At 40.1% G+C, this 26,740-nt stretch overlaps 3 protein-coding genes across 13 annotated transcripts in view; all 3 read left to right on the forward strand.

Annotated features, from left to right (window-relative positions):
* CFLAR (CASP8 and FADD like apoptosis regulator) overlaps positions 1-9,286 on the forward strand; it is a 22,855-nt gene extending 13,569 nt beyond the window's left edge. For all 4 annotated transcript variants that reach the window (XM_026108402.2, XM_026108168.2, XM_026108250.2 and 1 more), the window contains exons 9-11: positions 282-360; positions 4,752-5,265; positions 6,220-9,286. In XM_026108402.2, the coding sequence (XP_025964187.1) occupies positions 282-360; positions 4,752-5,265; positions 6,220-6,358 (732 nt within the window). In that variant the 3' untranslated portion in view covers positions 6,359-9,286. The remainder of the gene's footprint in view (positions 1-281; positions 361-4,751; positions 5,266-6,219) is intronic.
* CASP10 (caspase 10) lies at positions 6,483-24,642 on the forward strand. 5 transcript variants are annotated; one of them, XM_026107747.2, is made up of 12 exons: positions 6,515-6,614; positions 9,325-9,556; positions 14,934-15,273; positions 15,417-15,516; positions 16,108-16,243; positions 16,939-17,027; positions 18,311-18,347; positions 18,794-18,901; positions 20,033-20,121; positions 21,513-21,624; positions 22,397-22,901; positions 23,440-24,642. In XM_026107747.2, the coding sequence occupies exons 2-12, from the start codon at positions 9,448-9,450 to the stop codon at positions 23,600-23,602; spliced, it is 1,788 nt and encodes a 595-aa protein (XP_025963532.1). In that variant the 5' UTR covers positions 6,515-6,614; positions 9,325-9,447; the 3' UTR covers positions 23,603-24,642. The 5 variants fall into 5 exon arrangements, with proteins under 5 accessions (XP_025963756.1, XP_025963532.1, XP_025963605.1 ...); XM_026107820.2 differs by having other exon boundaries at positions 18,830-18,901; XM_026107971.2 differs by lacking the exon at positions 9,325-9,556 and having other exon boundaries at positions 6,483-6,614.
* LOC112988375 (caspase-8-like) overlaps positions 23,572-26,740 on the forward strand; it is a 14,069-nt gene continuing 10,900 nt past the window's right edge. Inside the window, exon 1 of one of the 4 annotated variants that reach the window (XM_064515198.1) lies at positions 23,572-23,708. The gene's annotated coding sequence lies outside the window, so the exon portion shown is untranslated. Of the gene's footprint in view, positions 23,709-23,755; positions 23,892-25,681; positions 26,439-26,740 lie in introns of those variants that run through there. The other 3 variants (XM_064515197.1, XM_026108901.2, XM_026108977.2) reach the window with 3 other exon arrangements.

Consider the following 26,740-nt stretch of genomic DNA (forward strand, 5'->3'; position numbering starts at 1 on the left):
GTTTAGTCTTAGCATTTGATTAAAGTAGTGAGACTGCATGATATGAAGTTGCAAAACTTAAGCCTATAATAGAATTAGGGGAAAAATCATGACCCCATTTCTGTTTTCTGAATTTTTTTCTTGCGTAGATAAGATGCATTATATCCCAGTACTTAGATTTCTATAGAAGAACAGCAGCGTGTGATTGAATAGGTTTGAGGTGGTTAAATTTGAGAAAAGAAGCAAGTCTGTGAGCTGAAGGAGTGACACTAACTTTATATTTGCCCTTTCATTTTTTTCAGGTGTTTGATGATCAATACAGAATGCAAAGTCAACCTTTAGGAATATGCCTGATCATAGACTGTATTGGCAATGACTCAGGTAAGTCTCTGAAAATTGAAGTTCCTTCTGTTGTTAATATAAAGAATACGATGTAAATCTACCGGTCAAACTGGGGTCATGTTGTCTTAGTCAGCTAGTCTCTTTTTTATAGTAAGTATTCTGAAGTAGAGAGTTGAAAGGCCCAACCTGAAATTAAAACGAGCTGTCCTAACTATTGCAAAAAAGGTTTGTTTTTTAGGTTCAGAGTCTCTGAGCAAAAGAATTTATAAGGGGATGGATTGATGTTCAGGGAAGGGAGAAAAACTGGTGTTCAGAGAGACCAGCAGAGTAGTTCAGCTACAGTCATACAGCAGGTTGTTGGAAGGTATGGTAAACAAGATATTTCACACCATTAGGAAAAAAAAATGCAGTTGCAGACTAGGAGTGTAATCATATTGGTTACCACAGATTTTGCGTAGCTGACGGTATGTGATCGTGATCATAATGCAGCTAGGCCTCTGTTGTATCTTGCACAGCTTAATTGAAACTGTCATCACAACTTTAGAGGGGAAGGAAATAGTTTCGTTTCTTTCCTCTTGATTTAGTTAAAAATTGCATGTAGAGTTCAAGGTAGTTGGTGCAGTGGTTAAAGTCTGAATTTTTCTGATTGCCTTGGTAGAATCCAAAGCATTAGGTTCTTGCGTAAGCAGAAACCTCTTTAGTCAGTGGAGCACATGAGGCTAAAAATAAAAATGGAGAGAATGAGAGTGCTAGCAGTCAGTTCTGTAATAGGCTAGGAGACGTGGGGGAAGAGGGTTTGTGGGCATGTCTTCTCTGTTTCTTGTAACTAATGGCCCAGACAGACCAACTTACAGTTCTTAATGCCATAGTTGGAGAACAGTAGATGCAGAGCACAGACACAGTAAGGAAACTTTTGCCATTTGTTTGACAATAGTATTTTAGAACAATATATAAATCAAGATACTTAGATAGCTTTCTAGTAGGGTACCAGTAACCAGACAAATTCACAGTTCTGCCATGAGTAGAGAAGAGAGACAGAGGAAAGCACTACAGCTACACGTAACTGGGCAGCATTCTCTGGGATCCCTTTTTTTCTCTGTCCTGTCAGGTTCATGACAGGAAAAATAAAATGGCAAAAATAAAATAAAAAATACAGCAAAAAAGCCAAAAAGGGTTGAGAAATGAGAAACTAAATTATTCAAGCTAATACATGCCTCTGGTTCTACTCTCAATAAAACTATGCCTTTTTTTTTTCTTTTCCTCTTGAGATCAAAAATTCCCCTCTAACCTGTTGCTTCCTGCTTTACATCCCAGCTCTTCTTTCTTTCTTGCAAGAGAGCACAAATGTCTTTTTGATGCAAGAAACTTATTATACAGCCTTTATCTGGAAGGCAGCATGATAGGGTCCTGTCCAACACCAAAATACTTGCTACAGGTTAAAAAAAGCAAATGCAAAAAGCATTGCTAGAGAAATTTCAGTGTGGAGAGCTGAAGAGAACACAAGGTTTGAAAATGCCCTGGTCTTTAATGGGATGTGAGCATGTGCTGACCAGCTTTCTTGAACAGGAGTGTTTAGCTGAGCCAAGCCTGAGTGTTTAAATGAAACAGTAAGTATAAAAAGCAAACGAAGCACATATACTTGAGTAGACAGGAAGTAAAGAAGAAATTGCTGTGTCAGTTCAGTCACAGCTGCATAAATTTAGATCTGCTCTTTCTTAGAAGGCGCAGGATCCTTTGCACAAGCAATACACTGCACACTGCTTTGTAATAGTAATTGCTACTAAACATAAAGATGAACACACAATATTAAAGAGCACATCTATTGAACTTTTTTTTTATGTGCTGATATGGGCAATTCAGTATTTGCACAAGAACAGGAAAAATAAGTGTGATGGAGGAAGATTCTGTTGACTGGAAAGGACAAAAATGGATTAAATATTCAGCATCTGGCGTGCCAGATGCACATGCAAATTATGGCCCTGCTACTGGTGTGCTCACTTGAACCCAAAGCAAGTCTTAGTGTATCTCAGTCACTATGTATGTCTGCATTGAATGAAGAACCAATTACTTATGCTTGCATGCGTCTCAGATTTTTAAGGTCACTAGTGCATTGTCAGCACTTTAACCGTGTGATAGAAAGCCAGACTTTCACTGAAATGCATTACTGTTCCAGTGAGACTGAAGAAGCATATCATATTGCTTAAAGGAATTTTTAGAAAGGTATTGGCTATTTTAGAGTTGTGCCACACTACTACTGAGGTCTGAAAATACCAAAGATAAAGAAGAGGGCAGAGAGAATATGTTAGGAGTCATATCTGCAATGTGCAGGTGAGTAATTGGTAATCTGCACTGTGTCTTTAGCTGTCCCAAGATTTAATCTGAGGAAGCTGAACCAATGTTAGATGATGTAGGATCAAGGATTGCAACAATTGAAAATGATGCCCAGTACAACAGAGCAAATTCATCAGAGACTGATAAAGTTCAAACTGAAACACTGCTTGCTATTTTGTAAAACGAGTCATTGGCTGCTCTTGACTCTTTCCTTTCCATTTGGAAGCCAGTTTTTATCCTCGTGTTGTAAGTCTGTCTAAACAATCAAAGGGAGAGAAGGGTAATTTTTAGGTAAAGATGAGAAACTGCTTACTAGTCTGCAATGATTTTTTGAGGGATGATTGCTGTTGAAGAAACAGTTTTTTTCTGATCTCAGGTTGCTGCATGTTGTGCTTTATTTTGTTGCAACTGAACATAAATTGCTGTATCCAAAATTTACAGTGTATAATTCATTGCTAAACAAAGATGTCAGCTCTAAGAATTTGTTTGGGTTTATTTCTTTAATTGTGTCATTTATAATGTGTGATGGTTGTAAATGATACAGAGGTCTGTATCTTCGTGTACAAAGTATGAGTGACGTAAGTTACAGAAAAAGCATTCTTGTTTCTGTAACTCTCACTTTACATATGCGCGACTGCCCTCTAATGGATGAAGTGCCTCAGCCAGTATGTAATTGCTAAATGATATTAATACTAAGTCACTCTTGGGTAAAAATATCTTGGTACCAGATCCCATCTTCCACATGAATTTCAAAGACCTGTTTTATTGTTGTAAGTAGAGGAGATTTTCCTGTATAATTACAAAGCAAAAAATGTCTGGAAAGACTTTTGAATTACTTTACAGAATTTAATCAGACTAACAAAACATGAAGAAAATCCTATAATCCTTGTTTATCATCTCACTATAGTGGTAGAGTTTGTAGAATTGCTGTCTATCCTGTCTTTTTGCTGAGGAAGTTTGAGTTCTGTTCTCCATTTTCACTGTTTTTCTTGAGGAGAACACCATGGTGGTAGAGCTCTTATTTTGCTGCCAGTTACCTCTGAAGTAGCTCAGTCCTTTGACTCTGCTAATCAGGGATTGCTAAACTTCTGGAGTCAAGGAACAATCTTGCTTCCTGTGTCTATATGGCACTCATTTTCTCCTGTCATTATATTTTAAACTGTGTATGGGCTATATATTTATATATTTATATATATGGTTTATAATAAAGATGTGATGATGCAGCTGTAAGTCATAGTGGTAGCTTGTGGTTCACAGAATACTTAAACACCTGTGGTTTTAACCACCATGAATCTGGTTTCACTCCCATATTAACAAACATTCAAAGTAGCTACTCAGAGCATAACGCGTTTTCCTGCAGTACAGGTTAACACAAATACAGCTGTATTAAATTTTGATTTCAGCTATTTACACTTTTAATGTATAACACATTTGAAATGGCTCATCAACAGTGTTCAGCTTTTCATTGCTAAAAATTTCATTCTGTCACCAAGCTGGTCACAGTCCGGACTCCAGTGTCCATTCTTCTAGAACTCTTCATTCACTTAAAGTCCATTTTATACAATAGCAAGTATGAATGACTGCTACAGGTTCCTTTTTGACTAATGAAAAGGAGGCTCTGTTTTTCCAGTCCATTTCTGTATATCTGCAATAATAAGCATTCAGAGTAATTTTGACAAGTTAAAGTGAAACAGACTCCTATACTATCCAGCTCATTCCTCACCATTACAAGCCCCTTCTCTGTGAGGCATTTTCAAATATCTTCTCTTGCCTGATATTTTAAGTCCTAAGAACAGTTCCTTAGAATATTGGCTGTAAACAAAAGTGTGTAAAAATTGGTGGAATTAACAAGAAACAGATTATGTGCCACATATTAGTGTCTTTGTTGTCATGAAGTATGTACCTCTTATTAAAGATAACATGCATATAGCACCGTATGTACTATGTGATTAACATCAAGACTCCTGATTTTTCAATTGTTGTGATGAAATGAACATCTTATTTCCAGTAGTGAACTACTGGAAATACTGTAGTCCTTCAGGTTAGTTGAGATTGAGCCTTGCTGTGCCTTAATTTAATTATGTCTTGCTTTTTTCCAGATATGTTGGAGGAGACCTTCAGAGACTTAGGCTATGATGTTCATTGTTACAGGTATTTAAATATGCACACCATGAATCAAACATTGCAGGAAATTGCAAGGTTGCAGAAGCACAGAAATTGTGACAGTTTCATCTGCATATTGGTCAGCCGGGGCAGCCCTCAGAGCGTGTTCTGTACAGACCAGACCTCTTCTGGATTCCCTTTGGAACGAATAAAGAAATACTTTACTGCAGACTCATGTCCTGAACTCCTAGGAAAACCAAAGCTCTTCTTCATTCAGAGCTACATTGTGCCAGAAAGTGAGCAAGAATGTACTAGTCTGTTGGAAGTAGATGGGAATGATGAGAAGATCATTTCTAATGCAAAAATCCCATGGAAAGTCACTATCCCCCAGGTAGCAGACATCTTTTGGAGTCAGTGCAAGGTGGACGTGTCTACACTAGAAAGGTCTCCAAGTTCACCCTCGTATTATCTACGTTGTCTGGCTGAGCTACTCCGCAATCCCCATAAAAGGTAAATAAAAGAAAAGAACCCTTTTTCTAGGACAGCCTACTGTCCTAGAGGAAGAGCTGTGTTAACTTTCATCCCTTCTGGTCCTGAAAAGTGTCTCCATGCTGTGTCATAGGATAAAAGACAAATGTACCTCATTCTGGAATGATGGCACAGGAAGATATTCTAGAGTAGGAGTGAAGCTTCTGATTCTGGGTGAAATGGAAGTGTGTTATGGGACGGGGGCTTGCAGAATGTGAGGAAAAGGACCTGACCTAGGCAGTGTATGTCAGTGCTCTAGATTTCAGCACTTTAGGCAAGCATTGAAATCTTCTCCAAAATACAAGGTGCACATAAGGCAATTGTCAAATTGAGGATTGCCTCTTAAGCCATTAAGAAGGGCTCTGCTTGCAAATATAAAAAGCCAGTGCCTGAGTCTGGGGGAAAAAGGCAGTTGAGAGGGAAGGATTTTTTTCTTTTCTTGAGATATAATTCACCCTCCCTTCAGGATCCACAAGATTGCCAGTTTATAATCCTGAGTTGAAAATATCAAAAGTGGTTAGTCTATTTGAAGATACTATCAAAAGAGATTTGAATAAAAATCAGATGTACTAGCATATATAACTTTACCAGCAAAGCTTTTCATTCTACACTTGGTCTACCGGGTGGCTAGCAGCTGTTTTGCAAGGTAGCTGCAGGTCAGCAGTTTTTCCACAAATCCTAAAACCTTGTGACAAAATCACAGATCACCAGGAATGGAGAGCAGAATAAATATCATAATAGCGATTTGGGATGTAACATACACTCTCCAAAATGCCTATTCAGCCTTGGGTTTTAAAGATGTAACCTCTGTACTAAAGACTGAAACTTGAAACTTTCTTCTTGCTGAGTTTGAAGGTGTCTTTCATCTTGTGGGTTCTTTAATGGTGTTCTGCTTCATTCTCTTCTAAAGAAAAGCTTTTATTTCTCTTGCTGCAGGAAACTCTCTATATTAGACATCCATACAGAACTGAACAGAGAAGTCTATGAGTGGAACAAGACCATTGACCCAAGCCAGCAATACTCACTTCTGCTCCAGCACACTTTGAGGAAAAAACTTTTTCTTTCTCCTACTTAACCGCTGTTGGAAAATACATGTCTGAAATAGCTAAAAGAATACTTGCTAAGACCCAGACGCCTTCATACACACTTCAAGCACTGTTATTGCCTGCATACCTCAAGTGCCCGTTACTTCTGAACCTGGGGATTTAGAAGCATTTTGGGGGGTTTAAGGCACTAGATTTGGTATTTTAATACAGAAGTCTCAGAAAACTTGGAGAAGAATGGCAGCTATTGCATAAAACTGCAACAGATCTTGCAACCAAATGCCACAGGTAAACAGTGTGTAAAGAGCTCTAAACTATAGCCATTGGATTTTTCAAGGTTCTGTGTGTGGTTTGTGGGGTTTTCTGTTTTTTGTTTCTTTTTTTTTTTTTTAAGCATACCTATTAGCAGTGCACTGATCTGGGCTCTTCTTTTGATGTTTAAAGCAAAGACAAATAAGTGCAAGCCACTGATATTCACTCAGTACTTTCCCCAGCACATAATAAGGGAGAACTTGTCAGCAGAGAATGCCTTCCCAACAACTCCAGTTCTCCTATAATAAAGTAGTTCTGGCTTGCATGTCTCCACAGACTGTAGCAAAACAGAACAAAGAGAAAATGGTCTTTTAAATAATTTGGATTTGATCTGTCTGCTGCATTAGAGCTTGTGATTCATCCAGAACCCCCTATGTCCTCAGTACTCTCCGCAGCACCTAAGGGTTGCATGTTTCTAAATTGGACAACCCGCCATGTCTTGGGCTAATTTTGCTTTCTGCTGGTACAAAAATGAGTCTCCACATAGCAGGGCCTTACAGTAATAAAGTTGTAGAGTTTAAGAATGTGGGGTTTAGCAGATATTCCGTGAAAGCTGAAACTTGATTCATACTTGCCGCATCAGACATAGCTATAAAAATACACTGTTTACCACATCTGAATGTCTTGTGGCAACCACTGGCTCTTAAGACTGGATTACGTTCCCTTGTTCCTTTTGCTTATGAAAAAGGGTATGTCTTTAACTTATTTTTTTGAAGTTGCCCTTGTTCTTCTGAAAAAGACATGACAGAAAACTGCCTGAAATGTAGCAGTCTTTTCTCCACTGAGGCAGATGCGTAACGTCAAGAGTTCAGTTGATCTGAATGCTATATAACACTACAACCTGGATGAGCTGTATTGAGATTTATTGTTGCTGAATTTATGGCATTCTCCTCCTTTCTAAAACAAGCCACTTGCAAGCTTTCAGTACTCTTAATACAGTCTCTTGTCCAGGAAGAAATTTCAAGACCTTGGCTTGCCTTGCTTGGTTTCTGGTATAGTTATGCCATACATCCTTGTGGTGCATATGTATTTCATGTGAGCAAAAAGAAAAGTATTTTTTGCTAGTATACTATATGCTGGTTTCTTGAGCCAAAAAATTGCAAAAAGACTTTTTACTAGTGTAGCTGCATTTGATTTGAGCAAAAATCAGATGTGCTTATCTGTATAATTTTACCAACAATGCTTTTCGTTGTCCACCAGGTCTCACAGGCAGCTAGCAGTAGTGTATTGCTGCTAATTAGGATGGCATGACAAATAAATTTATTCTGGTAGCAGTGACTTTTTCTCAATACTCTGTTGTACTACTTAGGTGTTGGCTTGACATTATTTTTAATAACCTTTTTTTGGAAGTCAGACTTCCCGAGTTTCATTCAGAAAAAACAAATGAGTTTTCAAGTAACTTTCATAATTGAAATAAATCACATTTATTTGGTAAAGAGCAGGTATCTATATCTGATAAATGCTCAGGAGTCCTTCCTTGTTATGTGATGCAAGTCCAGTCTCTTCCTGGCCTAAGAGGTTCCTTAACTGCTGATTGAGGACTGTTAGAGTATATCAAGAGAAGAAACCCACTAAACGAGTTTTACCTTATGTTCTTTCCTTAAGCATCCATATGCAATTTTAAGATTGAAAATATATATTTATTTATATTAATATATACTTTTGTATAAGACATGCTGAGCCTTTTATATCATTACACTTAAATCTTCATTCTTGTTACACTTTTTTTTAATTTTGTATTCAGTTTTATTTGCATGTTAAATATAGGAAGTGAAATACATAGTTGTGATTAGAAATTTTTGCACAAGTTTAAAAAAAAAAAACAAACTTCCCCTATATTATAAGCCTGTGCATACTGTACTTTTTTGGTCTCTTTCCACTTCATAAGCTGGTGTGTCTTTTTAATAAAAGTATATGGAAACTTTTTTATAGTTCAGAACTGGGAAATGTAACCCAAAATTTTATGTTAAATCATGGGTACATGTGCTATTTATATTGGTGTAATTCTATGTAGGCACAGGCATAAGAGGAAAAAATGATAGCAAATCAGCTTTTGCAAAATCCAGACATTCATTAAAAGGTTGGTCTCTGTAAGCGTTAAAGTTAAAATACTCCTATTTTGTGATGTTACAGGTCTAGAAACAAATGTATCATAGTGGTGGTATGGGGGAATTCATTTCTTCCGTTCCGTTGCCTACTTTGTAAGAAATGGCCTTTTAAATTGGTGATTCTTATAAACTAGTACCATATTGTTTCTGGCTTTAAAAATATTTTGTGTCTTAATTGATTTTATAAGTATTCCACAGACTCAACTAGAGAACTTGCTGCTTTGCAGCACCAGAAAGGTCTGTATTTTATGTCATAGTAAAAATGGTGTTCATTTCTAACCTCTGGTATTTTATAAACTGCTTAGCTTGGAATAAAATACAGCAAATGTAATTTTGAAACTTTACCTTGCTCATATTCCATGGGATAAAAGGAATATTATCAAATGACTGATTTGGAATCTGAGAAGTTAGTTCCTGTAGTATCTAGTAAATGAAGCAGGTGATATAAAACAAATACAGACTGTTCTGTGGCTGTAGAAATAAGGTGTGTTTCCTAGTTATTGTGCATATATGTGTGATAATAAATATGATTTCACTTCACAGATTAACTTAATTTTTTCTCCCATTTCCCTTATTAGCCTTTACATATGATGAGCACTTCGCTGCCTTATAGACACCAAAAGCAGGGAGAATGGAACCAAGTGGAGGCAGAGAGATGAGGGAAAGAAATACTGAAAGTGCAAGCAGGAACAAGAAGGGGAATGGGAGGGAGAACGAAGAGAAGAAAAAGTAGGGAAAAGAAGATCTGGAGGAGAAATACATCATCAAAATTGGAAGGAGAAAGAAGACAGGAGAAAAGGGAGAAAGGAAGTAAGAATAATAGTGGATATCCTTACAGGAGCCAACAACTTTTTTTTTTTTTTTTTTTTTTGGTAGTGGTGCTAAATATAACTATTTACTAAACTATTAGCGATAGGATATGTTCTGTTTCTCATAGTTTTATGATAGTGTAAGTTGGAGAGTGGGGTTCAAGAAGCGTACATATTCTTCACTTCAGTTTATGGCACTGTAAATAAAGTCTGTGTCCTATTCCTTAAGAAATGAAAAAAAAAAAACACTTTAAAAAGCTGAGGACACTACTCTAAATAATCCTGGCAGCAGAAGAGCAAAGGAGTCTCTCCATGTCTGGCCGCTTATATGCAGTAGTGATTGCAGTTCTCCGATGTCCCAAGATTTGTGGGGACATTCCACATCTCATGCAGCATTCATGAATGTCAGATACTGAATTTCTACACTGATGTCTTGGTCCTCAGTAGATTGTTAGCCCATAGCAGTACTTAGTCTGTAATCATACAAGTGCTAGGCAGTATTTATTGCCTTGATGCTGCCTTCAGGAGTGGCATATGGGGTAGATGCATTCCCTGGACTATGTTTATTGTGAAAACCAACGTTGATGAAGTTGGTATTTGCTAACATGCAGAAATTTTGTGATGCCAGGAGTTTTCTGTCACTTCCCTCATAGCTTTCTGTGCCTCCAGCTATGTGTGGTAGGGATTGTGTGTTCTTGCTTTACTGTGCACCTGAAATTTGAGTCTGGAAACTGACTGGATGCAGGGCCTGGATGGCATCAAGCTGTACATGCATTACAGATCAGTTTGTTACTGGTGCAGTGGTTGAATTGATACCAAACTCCCATTCAGTAGTCAAAAGAAAAGGGAAAAAAACCTCCATGATGGATCCAGAATTAAGCCTAAGATGTTAGCACTGGAACATAACAAGTGAAAGTGGTGGATTTTCATGGTCATGATCTGCCAAAATGTGTAGTTTTATGAACCTGCTGTTGAACAAGATAAAGCAAGCTACTCTTTTCTGCCCCTGGACTGTCAGTGTGTGGAATGTCAGGCTCCGTGGCACAGAACTTCATTTTCAGTTTCCAATAACTGTAATAGAGACTTCTCGCACTTCTGTTTGTGCCATATATATGGAAGAGGGAAAAGAGAATTGGCAGAACATAGATGATGCTTTATCACTGGCCCAGAAAAAGTACCCATGAGGCAGGAGATTCTGTGGTGTTTTGCACCAGCCTTAAGTAGCATGATTTTCCTCATCCACCTTTATTGCCATGACAGAGCCATGAATCCGGTTTACTTTGTATTATGTTACGTATTTGTGCCCTCAGTTACAATAGTTGCCATTTAACTTCAGGGAAGAAGTTAAATTCAAGAGTATGTTATGGTGCTCACACTTGCAGATGCAGCATACTGTATGTCTGATACATCGGCCCTTTTCTGCTCTTTGTAAGAAGTAATAGTGACTGTTGCAGATACTTGGGTCAGTACCAGCTTTATATGACACTTCATAAGAATTCTTTTCTGATATGCACAGCTTTAAATTTCTGACATGCAATATGCTGTTGCTCTGAAAAAGTTGTCCTCTGTGGATGACGTTCTGTAATCTGCCTGCTATACTTGTGATTATGTTCCTTTTAAACTTTATTTCCTATACCGAATTGACAGCTTTTCTCTGTGGCTCTATCAAAAAATCTTTCTTCACCTCTTTTGTTAGAGGGTCGATAAGATATGGCCAGTCTTTCAGGAATTTTGTCTTTCTGGAATGTGCCTCTTTCTGTACATGCTGTATTTTTAAATATGTATTACTCTGACTGTATTTTCTGTGTTTCAATTGCAGAAACATAACATCATAGGAAATACAATGATTTCAATCAGTGCCATTACTGAAATAGGATCATAGTTTAGCAAAATGGCTTGGTGCTGTTATAAATGTTAGGGTTTCACCTTACTTTCTGAAGAAAAGCACATGCAGTCAGGCTGATTGTCTCTACCTCCCTCTGGATTCCAGAGTAACCCTTGACCTTGTTGGCCAACTTATCTGGTAGACATCAGCCGCTTGTTAAATTTGGCTTTAAAAAAAAAAAGAAAAGAAAAAGCTGACTGAAAAAGGACAGGGAGCCTTTTAGTTTCAGCAGAGAACGCTGCTGTTGCATGGGGGTTGGAGAGCTGCAGTTTGGCGTGAGCAAGGACACTCAACACATCTCACTGCCCTGAGCTGGGGAGCGAGGGGGGGAATACCGGTGTCTCAGGAGCAGCTGAAAGCAGCGAGAGCCCTGCACTGGGCAGGGGCCTGCTCACCTTCCTCCCCCGCTCCCCTTGCTGCAGCAGCGGGGCCGAGTGAGAGGTCTTGCATAAAAACTTCACTTGCCGGCATTAGCTTCAAGACATCTTGTCGGGTGAAAAAGTCTCCCCAGAATGTTTGGGTGTCCTTTTGCCATGTACCTAGCTTTAAAAATGGCTTGAAAGCGAGGGAGAAAAGAGTTTCTTCTTGCTTTGCTTTTGTTTTGTCGGGGAAGCGCTGCCGGTTGTTTTTTCTAACTGTTTAGCAGCGTCCCTTGGCGCGGGGGGAGGCGACGGGCAAGCCCCGAGGCCGGCTGCTCTCCCAGGCCCCCTCCCGGTTCGGCCGTGCCCCCGCCCCCCCCCTCCGCCCGGCTGCTGGGAGCGTCGCTTTCCCCCCCCCCCCCCCCCCGCACGGCGCCGGGCGGCCGGGCCCGGGCTGTGACTCAGCACCGGGCTGCTGGGTGCGGGCCGGGGCTGGCCCTGAGACAGCCCCGGCGGCGCGGGGCTGCGGACGCGGAGGAGCGGCCGGGAGCGGGGACGGGAGCGGGAGTTGTTTCCGAGGTAAGAGCGAGTGAAGCGGGGAGGGACTGGAGGAGGGATTCAGCGCCCGAGTCGGGAGCCGGAGTCCGTACCTCCCTTCCGGCCTTGTGTGCCTGCCGCTGGGAGACCGGCGGGCCGGGGCTGAGTGTTCCCCTTGCCTTGGGGCTGGGGGCCGGGCCTCGCCGCTCTTCAGGGCCCCGCGGTTTTGCTTTATTTTTAAATATTGAAGTCGGGCAGCACCCCAATCACTAAAACGTTAAAGGAAAAACTAGTAATTTCATAATCCTTAGTTCTTATTTTATGTGATTTTCCCTCCTGAAGGAATTGGGTATGTTGCAAAACACACATTAAGAGACACTGATCCATCATCTTTCTATGTGTTGATGTTGTGCCTGCTAATGTGCTAGCAACTCCAGCTGTAAATGAGTGAGCCCCGACAAACCTGGGGAGGAGGGAGGTCCTGGCCCCCGTGTGTGTTAGTGCTGGTGGATAGCTTTTGTCTTTTTTTACAAACTAGTTTCACTGGAATAGGGATTGTTTGCTGTTTTTCCTCCTCTGCTTTAGGAGTCTTTCACCACAGTGTTTTTAAAACTGCCTGTGAAATGCATAAAGTGGTAGAGCGTTCTAGAAGCACAGCAACAATAAGGTGAACGCTGGATCAGGCTGTAAGTCTGTAGTATCTCCTTTCACAGTACTGCTGGGAGGCAGCAACAGCCCTGCCTGCCCTCAGCACAGAGGGGAGGGAGAAGAGGTCATAGACAGCTAGCTAGTAAATGCAGCACAGGTTGGGTGGCCTTAAAGGTATTTGGAACTCAGGCAGGAAGGGTTTTGAGTGAAAAGCTTTCCAAAGGTGGCTGGAATGCATATTATAAAACTGTTTTAAAGATAGATAAAGAAATTGGTCTTTGATCTTGTTTCAGTTTGATTTGCTGGTGAAATGACTTGTTTATACCTGACCTACACACAACTTGTCCCTGTTCCTCTAAAACTAGGATTTGTAAACTGGCTTGGTCAAAGTCATTGTCTCTAAATTCTGAATAGACATAAATTTGATTTGAACCTGATTTATATAGACTGGAGTCAGTTTAACCTAAATTAATCTGCTAAATTTAGTTGATTAAAGCATCTAGATAGGGTTTGAAACTAGCTTAGCTAAATTGGTTTAAAGCCTGATTTAATGTGAAGTGATACAATTTGTATGTGTAGATAGGTGACTGAGATTTGAGCCTTTTTGATAGCAGTTTGTTTTTTAAGTGGATAAGCTGTCACAATACACAGGATGTCATTTGAGGAGAGAAAGAGAAACAATGTGAGTAACAGAATTAGTAAGCTGTGGGAGAGTAAGCTTGAATGCAGGCAAAAGTAGTATGACCTTTTTTTCTTGCACAGTCTCTGACTTGTGACTAAGGGGCAATACAGGATTCAGGATTCCTGGGTTCTATCATACCTGTTTTTTGAAATATGAAATGGTGCTTGCATCCTTAACTGGGTGTCAGGACTTGGGATTATATCTCCTATGTGCCCCTGAACACAAAACTGCAACAGTCCCTTCCTTGCGCCCCCACATGCTACGGTACTCTTTGTAGTTTTTCTGCTGACCTGTCCACCCAGATGCTTCAAAGACTGAGTTCAGAGTTTCTGTCCATACCCCCATTTCTCTCTTTCTTCTGCTGCTCCCTCATGTAGAGAGCTTTGCTACTTCCAGCTGCACTAAATGGAAGGTTAAGGACCTACCTGACTCTTTGGACAGAAGACATCTGGAGCACTTTCTTACAGATCAAAACAAGTTTCCTCGTATAGCCTCACTCAGGCAGGAAAGACCCACTTAAGCTACATGGAGCAAGTTGGTTTAGCGGAAGGATGATTAGTCTTTATTACACTTCAGTAACATGGAGTTGCTTGTACAGAGCGCTTTTAGATTGATCTCTTACCACATTTTATTAGACACTCCTGTAAAGGAGGTTTTAGGGTTTTCCTGTGCCAAGTAGGAGATGCAGTCTGGTGGCAAGATATGACTGGGAGTGGATGGGTGTTCACAGCTTCAGCTTGGATATCAGATTTGAAACAGAGGAGTACCCCCTTGCTGCAGCCAGAGAACAGCAGAGCCTTCAGACTGCAGATCAAGGAACATGTGTGATTTTACCAGTGCCTTCTCTCCACTGAGAGCTGTAAAAGAGTTACTGCAGGGACTATTCCCAGCCACAAACAGTGTAGAGGAACAGAACTGTAGTTGCAAGGGAGAAGGTAGTGGGAGACTCCTTCCTCTGAACATGAAAGTTGATGGAAGGATATAGAGGAATTTAGGCTGGAAGAAGGGACCTCCTGAGGTCATCTAGCCCAGCTTTCTGCTCAAAGCAGGGCTAACTTCAAGGGTAGACTGGGTTGGTCAGAGCTTCTGCCATATCAGCTCTCTGATCCAATTTTTAGCTTGGAGAAGGAAGTACATTTCAAATGGATTCAAAAGGAATTTCTGCAGAGTATTTAGGGCTTCCAAATAGCCGTTGGATGAAATCCTTATTTCAAGGATCTTTGTACTGAACACTACAGCGTTGCCAATGTTTGCTTTTTGCTTTCAGGCAGAGGGGTTCTCTGCCCCAGTAACATGGGGGATGACATCAGCTTGAAGTTCCGTCAGCAGCTTCTACTCATTGATGATAACCTGGGGACCGAAGATGTAGCAGCTTTAAAATTTCTCTGTATTGACCTGATCCCCTTCAAAAAATTGGAAAGTGTGCAGTCAGCGCTGGACATTTTTCAGGTTCTTATGGCTGAAGAGTATCTGAATGAGGAAGATACTTTCCTACTAGCTGAGCTTTTATACAGAATTAAATGTCACTTCTTGCTCAAAAAACTTGGCTATACCAAGGAGAGAGTGCAAGAATGTCTACCTGAGAAGGGAAGAGTGTCTTCATACAGGTGAGCTTTCAGTGGGATTCTGTTAGGTCTATTGCTGCCATCTATTACCTGCTGCATCCCTTTCCATTTTTAAATTCTCAGATTGCCTTGTGTTTCTACACCCTCTTCTGTTCTGCTTTGATCTCACTGGGTTTCTGTTACAGGCAGATGCTGTATGAATTGGCAGAGAACATTACCAGCGAGATGCTGAAGGAAATCATATTCCTCCTGAGGGACCAGCTGCCAAAGCGACAGACAACTATTGTATGTAGGGAGAGAGACAAATGTATATATAGTAGGGAGGGAGGGAGGAATAAGGGTGAGGAAGAGCATGGAAAAGAGAATCTTTTCCAGAATAAGGCATAATCGCAACTGAGCTGGTCGATATTTTATAGAGTTATCAAGGAGGAAGCTGATGGCAGGATTAGGGTGGAATTTGGTGCTGCTTTGTGCCAAGGACAGTCATGGATGGTCCACTGTCTTGCATTAGACCATAACAGGATGACATATCAATCTTTTTTTTTTCCTGCTTGAGCTATGAATGAAGGACATTCACGCCCATATGTCATTGGTACCATTTCACAGCAATAAAGCCTTCTCAAGGCCAAGTTCCATTAATATGGTTTGGGTAAATCTGTTAAAGCAAGAACATACCAAGTTATAATTCATTCAGTAGCTTTCTGTGGTGCAACGTTTCCCCTGTCCCCTGGTGATGTAAAATTGACTGTTCGGAACTCATTGGCAAGAAGCGAAGCAGATGATAATGTAATTATCTGAGGCAGAGGGGGCTGAGGCAGGTGGTTTTAAGTTCAAAGAAACAATAAGTGCATTTTACTCTCTCTTTTTTGCTGTCAGTCTGCTCTGGAGTTGCTGATTTTATTGGAAAAACAGGGCCTTTTAACTGAAAGCAATGTACAAATGCTGGAGGAAATCTGTATGAGTGTTTCACCCGATCTCTTGGAAACAGTAAACGGCTATAAAAGGAAAAAAGGTGAGAAATTCAGAGTCGGAGCTTCCTGCTAAAATGCAGGAAGGTCTGGAAGGGTCTGGGCAACTGAAGTTGGTACATGATGGTCCTATGTATGCACTGCTGTGGCAGAAGCTAGAGTAGGATCACTCAGTACCTTCACACACAGGTTTAGCATAGCTGTCTTAGGCTTGCATTGCCTCCTAGCTGAGTTACTGTAAGGATGTGCAACTATACTGTAAAAGGCACTTTGTGATTTACAGATGTACTGTGCTGTATATTAAGTTACTCAAGGGAGTTGTGTCTGCTAATAAGCTGGCAAGGCAAGTTACGTGTGCGTGTGTATCTGATACATGGATAAGCTTTGTTATTAAATAAGTGGTTCAGTTTCTAGGGAGTTAGACTGTAGTTTGTAAACTTATTTCATTTAATGTCCTGTAGAGTAATTATAAGCATACTGTGAAAAGGTTCTAGTTTCATTCATTTAATCACTGGGAAACAAATTCTGGGAAGTGCAATACTACTGGTCTCCAGCAGGTGCAAGGACACTTGCTTCATGAGTTTAGTTCCCCCACACTTCCTGAGCATGTTTCAAAGTGGCTTTCTTTTTTTAATGCATTTCTAAGTATAGATCCACATTTGCCTTAATGTGCAAATTCATAGTAGTTTAACTTAAAGGCACTTGGCTTCTCTCATTTATTGTCTCTTTCTGCTTTTAGTGTCTCTACCTCAGCAAGAGAACACTCTGCCAGTCAAGGAATCTGCACTACTTCACACTGGAGATATCAGACTGTTCACTTCCCCACAGGTACACTGGAATGCATGCTGCCTACTTGGGTTTTAGTGGTTCGGGGGATTGTTTTTTTCATGCCTTTATTTTGAAATCACACTGCCTGTGAGATCTTTTGCTAAATCTTCTTATCTGATTTAGAAAGAGAGCAAGCATATTCCTTCAGCTTGTAAGAAATACAGCAGCATATTGCATCAAATAATGGAAGTCAAAATAACCCTGCCAGTCACATGCGATTGGCAAAAGAAGTGATGTTAGGAAGAGAAGTGAGAGAGAAGGCTAGAAAGGTGCATACTAGAGAATGGGTCAGTCAGCCGGTGCTGATTTTTAAAGTTTCAGATGATCATCACTAAGATACTGCCAAAGGCTAACTACCATAGTCTGAAGGTCAGTTCAAACTGCTGCTGCTAAAGGATTATGGGTCTTCATTTAGCTGCATGAGGAATCAGATTGGGGAACTTACTTGGGCTAATCTCTTTTTTGGGAAAAGGAGAGGAAGGGAGGGAGTTTTAACCCATATACATTCTACATGAGTAAAGCCAGTGATGTTCCTGAAGACAGTTGTCAGAAGTACAGTCCAAGCAGACAAGAGCTGAGGAAAATGGGCTATTTAGTATCAGAAAGGCTTGTATTAGTGTTGCTTGAGCTATAACTTGCTCTGCATGTACAGAGGGTTTGGGGAAGCTTTCACACATGGCACTTGGCATGGTCAGAACATGAATGTAGTTGTGTTAAGAAAACATAGGTTGTTTAAAAAAAAAAAAAACCCAGACCCACACCTGTTTCCACGATCCTGTTTGATTTTCCTGAGAGGCTCACCTAACAAAAATGATTAAAAGTTAGACACTTTTTGCATGCTGTATAATAAACCGTTGACACTTACTGCTGGAAAAGGTCACTTGGACAGGACTAAAATCATTAGGTACAATGAGTTAGAATCAAATAATTGACCATCCAAGCAAATTCGTATTGGACCATATTGGACCTTTATTTTGTTTATAGTGACTCTCCACCCCTAGTAGTGAAAGGATCATTTGAAAGTGAAAGAAAATTCCTTGCTATTTTATTTTCTCCTTAAGAGAAAGTATAGTTGTTTCCAGCTCCATGAGATTTTCTTAAGTGGGGAAGTCTTTTGTAATTCATTGTTAAATGCTTTGCTAGTCTTAGGAATTCAGTATTTTTCCTCCCACTACTCAGTCAGCTTTGGTGTTTATTAAGCTTGTTTTGCTTATCATTATGAAAAAAATATTGTATATACAGTGATTTTTAACATAGACTTTTTTCCCCTGCCCAAAAATTAGGAGACCTCTATCAAATCTGTGAATTCTAATATCAGTGGTAAGGCTTTCTGGAAAGTGTGTTTTTCTTTTTTTTTAATACCTTTATATTTAATGTTACATGCTACTAACTGTCTTGACTAAGTCTGGGAAATTTTTAACATTTTGTTTAATGCAACACAGTTACCTTGCAGTCTTCTTGGAAGGGTCTTCTGCTTTCTGCACAAATTGATTTGAAAGATGCCCGTTCTTATATAAAAGAGACAAAATACAATTGGCAAATCCTGTCTACTTTGTCAGTCATTAACTAGAAACTAACTAATGTGCTTTTTGGGAACTAAAATAAGGGCTGGTCTGATTAGAAGCAAAAAGCTGCTTTCTTTCCTGTAAACTAAAAATAAATTTTCTGTTTGAATATCCCTGGGAGGGTAAGAGAACAGGACGCTGTTATGTGTTGTGTTTGTGTTGTGTTAGTGTTGTGTTATGTTACTTTTTTTGTGTGTGCAGGAAAGCATTTTACCTCTGACTTCTTTTGCTGTGTAGTTTATTATGGTGAAGAGTCTGGGAGCCTATGGGAGCATGTTGGGAATGTGTGTTCCATACCTACCAGACAAGGTTTGTCTTCTCTAAGAGTTTTAATATTAAGCTGTTTTTATTTCGGGCTGCCAGAGATCTAATATGTTATTTAAGGGGCCAAGTCAGTTCCTGTAGCCCTTTTTGCAAGGGACCATTAAAGAGGAAATGAGAAAATGCCCTGGAGGCAGGATGACTTCTTGTCTCTTTATTCTAGTTCCCTCACTAAGGTAGACATCAGGAAGACCTATGCCTGCTCTCCCCAGGCATTCCCAGAATGACTGTTTAAATTAGCAGAAAATAGATCTGAGGACATAAAGAGACAAATGGACAAAAATTGCTTCTGTTCTTGGCACTTTTATCCACTAGAGAGAACGTAATATTAATTAAGGTTAATGTTTGCACATCTTCCAGTGGCTTGCTGGAGTAAGTGAAGTTATTGAGATTACCAGCTAAGAGAGTTTTCAGGTGTTGGGTGGTGGAGATGGGTGTTTTGAATACAGTACATTAAATAGTGAATGATTTGTACAGAAGGAAGCAAGAGTTTTAGGACGGTCAGAAGGCAAAATATTTCCTTCACCAATAAATAAAATTATATTGTGGATCATATCTCTAAAAAGATTCCTTACAAATGGCAGCTGATGTTTTGCATCCATCTTTGTGACTCCATGTCAGATTGGACAGCTGCAAAGTGTAGGAACACAACATCAGTTCTTTTCCACTTTACAGCTTCATCATTGCCATCTTCTTCTGAAAGTTTTTCTGAGAGCTAATGTAAACGATTCAGGAACAAAACAAGATTCTGTAATGGGAGCTTCAGTAGTAACATCGCGGATCCTTCTTACAATATGGTTGATTACTATGCTGATTTCCAATTGAAAAATTCATTTGACTGTCTCGGATAGAGTCTTTCCTTGTACCATAGATATCTCTGTTCCACAAAACCAGTATGAATAGAAACATTGCTTTTGTCACAACTATATACCAGAGATTACTGGAGATATGGCCCAGATAGATCCTTTGAACAGGATAGTGCTATCTCATACAGAGGAATTGCTCCTTTCATGTAATAGCATTTAAAATACAAGAAGTGCTGCATTGTAGCTGAACTCTTTGCTACATCCACCAGTATTAGTTTGCTCTTCATAAATACCTGTGCTGTCTTTTTCCTAGATGACAAAGTAGCTAATGTTATACAGGGCGTCTCTGAAGTGAACCTGGAGCTGCCTGCAGAGTTCATCAGTGCAGAAAATGAATCCAAGGTTTGAGACAATCTCATTCTTCTTTTTGAATAACTGAGGGTGTGAAGTCTTCATCCCTGTAATAACGTTTATCATGCAAGGACTTGTGAGATGTTTGTGCATCTCATCAAGTCTTTCGAGTAGTCCGATCAATTGGAACATTTCAGAGAGTAATTTAATCTTGGAGGCCAGAAGCTTACCAATATTGAAAGGCATGGTGGAGGGGAAACGGGCATAACACCTATGATACTACCCACACATCAGTGCATGTGCTTATCTGATGCAGGCAAATCATTTGTCATTATCTTAAGTTGCATGTTTTGGAGATGGCAACAGAATGTGCAGGTGGGCACAGATGAACGTAGCTTAGCAGTTCTCTCTCTCTATATCTGACTTATAAAAAGCTTCAGGGTATCCTAAAATTAAAAAAAAAGGTAAGGGGTAGTATGCAAAGACCTTGTAAGGAAGATGAAAGAAGGCAAGTGTGTTCGGTAAGCTATTGCAGGCATGTGACTGTCATAATAATCCAGAAGCCTTGGTTCAGAAGAAACTCCCTTTTGTGTGATCTCTTCTTAGAAGCCTTGTGTGCACTCTTTTACTGATGTCCAGACTGCTGTAGCAAAAGTATTGTTTGCTGCTGTTGAAGGAGCTTGGAAGGCTGCTGTTCATTTGGTTCCACTAAAATGCACAAAATGAAGTGTTTCTTTGTTGCACTCCCTAGTGAGAAGAGAGGAGCTGGAGTGTCTGGTGTTAGAATGGACTTGTTGCTGTTAACCTGAGGTTAGACTTGAAAAGATGGTACTTGAAGTTTTGGTGACTTCTCAGTTTTTAAAACGTTCTTACTGAAGAGTGGGAAGGAACTTTAGGTCTTAGCAATGCTGGTAGTGTCACAGGATTCAGCACTTCTGAGATCTCTGTTCTGTTCGCATCCCTTTCCAGCAGATCAGTATGAACCAACCACTCCTGGTATTCCTCACTACTCTACTCTGACAAATAAACTGAGATGTCTAACATGCTGTAGTTTCAGTGTGAACTCTGTACTGTCTGGAGTCAAAATCCTTTCCTGGCCTTGGAAACAGCTGGGGACTGTTATCCCCAATACCAGTACAGACTGCAGAGTTTAATTGCTGAATTACACTGTATTTTTGCAGTTGCTAAGTCTTTGCTCTGCAGCTTGATAGTATGGTGGCATAGTGTGCTTGAGGCTTCACCTGCATCTTTTCACACAAGGAGACTCCACTGAGTTCCAGCTTTTCAAAAGTAATCACAATTTTAGTTGCCTCTGATTTTGGATGCCCATTTTGAGACATGTTAAGGAAATATGATTGGTGGAGATCAGACATTCATCACTTCTTCAATGTTGAATATATTCATTGAAGCTGTAAGCTTTTTTTCCTCTTTCCTTCCTACAGAAGTTGACAAGCTACAAAATGGATGGACCACAGAGAGGATTTTGTCTTGTTATTAATAATGTTAAATTTGATGGGGGACTTCGGGAGAGGAAGGGTTCTTGCAAAGACGCCGGTAAGTTACTGAAGAGAGATTTTTTGTTAACCCCTCTGTTTTCCCTTCATGAGTTGATTCTCTCTTTGCTCTGTGTTTTATTGTCCATGCTTTAGTTAATATTCTTAAACAGTAAGGTTTTTGTTGTGTGTTAATTTATGTCACTTGTGTATCCTAGGAAGGTCTAAAAGATGAGTAAACACTGAACTTGCCATGCAGATGAATCATTCTTGAATCATTTTAAGAATCTCTTTTTATTCATTCAGTCTGGATCTATAGCTGTAATAAAGAACTAAAACTAAGCCACCATTCTACATAATGTAATCCAAAATTGCTTATGCAAGCAATTCTCTGTTTACTTTTTCATTGATTAGTTTTGTTCTTTCTGTCTTGTTTATGAAACTCTCTAGCAGTCATAACTGCAATTGGAAAATATTGACCTGAAGAAGGTTCTGAAAGAAATCTAACCTGGAACTCTGAGAAGACTCCTCATATTTCCTGGTGTCATTCATGAGCTCACTTAGTGGGTCATTGTACATGTTGCACCTGTCACAGAGTTATGAAAGTGCCTTAGGTCATATTATCTGAAACTTTATTGAGAAAAATCCAAGGACTCTATATTTAAGCTGATTCCACCCTTATTCCAGTATCCTTTAGTTGATGCTAGTAAAAGGATGAATCTGCAGAAGTGTGAGGGTGGGAGGTTCTTTTACACTTCAGATTTGCTTGCATGGTGACTTCATAAAATGTTTTTCTACTGCCCCAATTTTTCTTATCTTTCTTTTAACTACAGGGGAACTGGAGCGAGTATTCACATGGCTTGGTCTAGATGTAAGGATTTACACAGATCTAACATCTCAGGAAATTAAAGACCTCATGTGGACTTGGCAGCACTTGAAAGATCACAAAGACAGGGACTGTTTTATTTGCTGTATTCTCTCTCATGGGGAATCAGGAGCAATCTATGGGAAAGATGGGGAGCTTGTATCAATCCGCATGATCATGTCCTACTTCACTGCCAAACAATGTCCAGCGCTTGCTGAAAAACCCAAGCTCTTCTTTATTCAGGCATGTCAAGGCCAAGACATACAGCGTGCTGTCTATGTTGAACCCGATGCACAAATTCCTGGCATGTCTTCTACTGAACAGAGAATTTCTCCTTCTGAAAGTATTCCTGAAGAAGCTGATTTCCTCCTAGGCATGGCCACAATTGATGGCTATGCCTCTTTCAGGCATGTTCAGCAGGGGGCTTGGTATATTCAGGCCCTGTGCAGCAAGCTACAGCTGTTGGTACCCAGGTAAATACTTGACTGCTTTACTTAGCTCTTCATTGAAGAAATGGGAAGAAACCCCTCCCCCCCCCTTTTTTTTTCCTCAAAGGCAAATTAAAATAGGAAAGCTAATGCATGCTGAGTTGGACAAACTTAGTTAAACTGATGGTTTGTTTGCCTGGCTCTGATAAATTATGTTAGCATTGCTAGTACTGTAGAGATAGTCTGGAGAATGTGAAATTTAATTTAAAAACTCAAAATCTCAAAACCTCCCCTCTGCCCATTAGACAGAACCATTTGTTTCTTGAGTGGGTTTAGGTAAAAAATTCTTTCTTTCTTTCATTTTTTCATACCGATTGAATCAAGCAGTCCAAAGTAAGAAAAGGTCTCTTGTTTTTAATATGACAAGAAGTGAATTTTGGAGAAAAGTGCCTGTTTTCTTCTTTCTGTGTTTTAAATGTTTAGACTGTATCTCCTAGATGCTCTAGGAGGTGTTACATGGAGAAACGGTGCTACCTGCTCATTAATAAATCAGTTTTTCTGTTTGCTCCCTTTCTGTCTGCAGGGGTGAAGATATTTTGTCCATTCTTACAGAAGTTAATGAAGATGTGAGCAGGCGTGCTGACAGCTTGGGGACGAAGAAGCAGATGCCCCAACCAGCTTATACTTTAAGAAGAAAATGTATATTCCCAGTGCCTAGAGACCCTCCTCCCTCACAGCAACACTGAGGCTTTCTGAATACATCCTTTCATGGGCACATCTCATTTAAATGCAGTTCACCACACTACCTGGTTAAGTCAATTACCCAGACTCCTGAGGACATTTAGCTTCAAGGCAAGGCCTCACAAATTTTTGCCAAAGAAAATGTGAAACCTAAGGAGATGTAGTCAACACAATCCATGTGCCAGCTATTCAAATTGTCTGTATTTTCCGAGTAATTAGGATTGGGATGGCTACTTGCAGAAGTAGGCTTTTTTCATGTTAAACATTTTTTGTACTTGTGCAGACTATAGGCATGTAAGTATTTTTGTGTCAGCATAAGGGTTGCATGTACCTTTCTGTATCTAAACCAAAATGTTATGAGTCTGGTTTAGGCTCATCAGTGTTTTATTTTGCATGCTAAGAATTCTAAATCCTGCCTCTAAAACCACTAACTCTGTGGAAGAGTCTTATAGAGAGAAAAGACAAAGGTGGGAATGTAGGAGAGAAAGCTTAAATAGTAGGTGGAGAAGGATATCTTCCATCTCTAGTTTAAATTATTTTTAATTGTATGGGGAGTCAGTTAACTATTGAAATTAGTAATTTTTTTCACAATGCACACTGATGTCTTCTGACATCTATCACGAACCTGATGTGCAATGAGATTCTTTCCAAAATTGGAAAAAACTGCACTGCAAGAATGCAGTGTAGTATTCCTTTTGTGAAACCACCTTGCTAACTATCATTTCCTCAGCACTTTTGGGAAGAAAAGTTAAGGTAGAAGGGTTGTTCACTGTGAAACAGAGCACTCAGTAGTGTATCTGCATAGGTTTATCAGATCGATTACCTTTGTAAGCATTAAATGTTCTGATAAGTCAATTCTTGTTTTAAGACCTAAAATGCAGCCATATGGGAGAAAAGGGTCCTTGTTGATCAAGCTTCTGCTAGAGTGTGTTTGAGTTTAACTGAGATAATGTCATGTGGTTTTGTTATGAACATTTGCATATACTGTGTGTGTCCGTGTCCTTCATGTTTGTTACTGCATTAAATTTATACTTCTTTTTAAGAATCTGGGGAGATGAAAATAATATACTGGGCTAAGGTTTATCCTTGTTTATAACTGTCCCCTGGCACAGTGTTGGGCTACATGAGTCACTGGGGTTTTAACTGCCTAAGAGTTTAAAGGAAAGTGAAGCTTACTTTATTTCAATGAAACACTTACTGTTACCTGTGCTTGCTAGTCATAAAACAGCTCCAGATTTAGGATTAGGATTTGAAAGAGAGTACTGTCTAGTGTTGATGAAAGCAATTTTTAGTTTGCACTATCCAGGATTTTTAGGAAGAGGGTTTTGCATCATCCAAAGCATTAAATTACAACCAATCTGCCAAAACAGTAGCAGTCACTTTTTACCATGACAGTTAAGTGACCCTTTTGAATCTTCTGAATTAGTATGGCCACCATACTCGAAATCACATTTGTGCCACAGGTAGAAAATCCATTTTATCTGTTAGTAGAATATGTCACATGTTAGAAGTATCAAACATCTGGCTTGCAGTTACTACTGGGACATGGTGCACTTTTGTTTGTACATTTAGATAACAATTGAAGTTTATCAGTACGGTGTAAACATGGGCAAAAATTTTGGCATTGTTTCACGGGATCCTAGTTTAATTTCTAAGTGTAGTAGACAAAGTCATCATGTTCTCTTGCTCTCTGTGGAGAGACCTCTGCCTGGGTAGTCTCCAATTAGATGATAAAAGGTAGGTAATAGCAGTCAGAAGAGTCTGGACTATCTTCTGCCTTGAGTTCCCCTGGGAGAGGGGCTATGCCTTGGAATAGTGAAGTCTCCCTTATCCCTAATATGGCCTGTTCAAACAAAGGTTGCACTGCTGTGGTTCATACTATTCGGTGTGAATATTTTGCTTGTGTGCATGGAGAGCTTTGTTTACGTGGCTGTGCACTGTAACACTTGAGTGCACACAGTAGTACTGTGTTGGTGCAAGCCCACAGGCAGGGTAGGCTTGTCGCTGTAACTGTGGTTGCTGTTCAACAAGGCTGCTGGAAGTGTCCCTGTGACCTCCTGTGGTGTGTCGTAGGATAGCAGCCTTGAGGGAAAGTGCGTGGGTTTTACCCAGCTTGGGGGATTCATCAGTGCTTGCTGCACTCCTTCAGTGTAACTCTAGTAATACAGAGCTGTGCCAGAAAGAAATCAGCTAAAAACCAAAAAATGATGGTTGGTTTCTGTCAAGGTTTACTGGTGGCATACAGAGGCATATGTGCAGATGCACGCACTCTACCTACAGAACTAAAAAATGATTGCCACTTGTGCTACTCTTGTTTAGACAAATTGAAGTGGAACCAGTGTAAAAAGTGTCTTCCTGTTGTGGAATTTTTATCTTGGGCAGAGCGTGATCTTAAAGCAGGATTTGTATTGTTCACCAAGTCTCTGGTATGCTGTCCCTACCGCCTGCCAGTTTTTGTGCAGGAGCTGTTTATCCTGGCTGAACCAGTAGAGGCCTCAGTCACTCCACTTGCTGAGTAGTCACTAGCCTCAGCATTTTCCCTCTCCCAAGCACACCGTTTCTGGGAGAGAATTTTTGGCAGGCTGCTTGCAAGGAATTGGTTGGGCCACTGAGAAGGCTGTAGGGGAATCCAGAGGGACAAAACCGGGTGAAGGAGAATGTGGGAACTGGAGATACTCCAAATGTTCTGAAACATTTCAGAAAAGGACAAGAAAGGAAGAAATGAGAAGTGAAACAAAGACAAAAGAGGAAGAACAGTGCTGGGAGGGCTGGTCTTTGGAGCTGCTGCGTGTTGGGAGAAGCCTGTATCCGTAAAGAGCCAGTCTAGGGTTGGCCCTGTCTGTAAGTAGTTTTCGCGCGGTACTGAAACACCTGTGTGTTTCCTCTTCCAGCTTGCAACTGGAGTCTTGATTTTGATTGAGACACAGAGGAACTGGTACAGGGAGAGAGATGCTGAGGCATGGGCTGACATGAAGACAGAACTGTTCTGTTCCTGAAGATTAGATAGGAGTGCTTGCGGTGTCTCTCTGTGCTGTTTGTTGCCTTAGGATAAAAGGACTCATATCAGTGAAATTGAGTCAAATGCCTTTTCTGAACTGTTTTGGAGAGGGAGTCTGTGCTTTTTGGGAGGAATTTGTAGGCCT

This window comes from Dromaius novaehollandiae, chromosome 7 (genome assembly GCF_036370855.1).
Source record: "Dromaius novaehollandiae isolate bDroNov1 chromosome 7, bDroNov1.hap1, whole genome shotgun sequence".
In the NCBI taxonomy this organism is placed as follows: Eukaryota; Metazoa; Chordata; class Aves; order Casuariiformes; family Dromaiidae; genus Dromaius; species Dromaius novaehollandiae.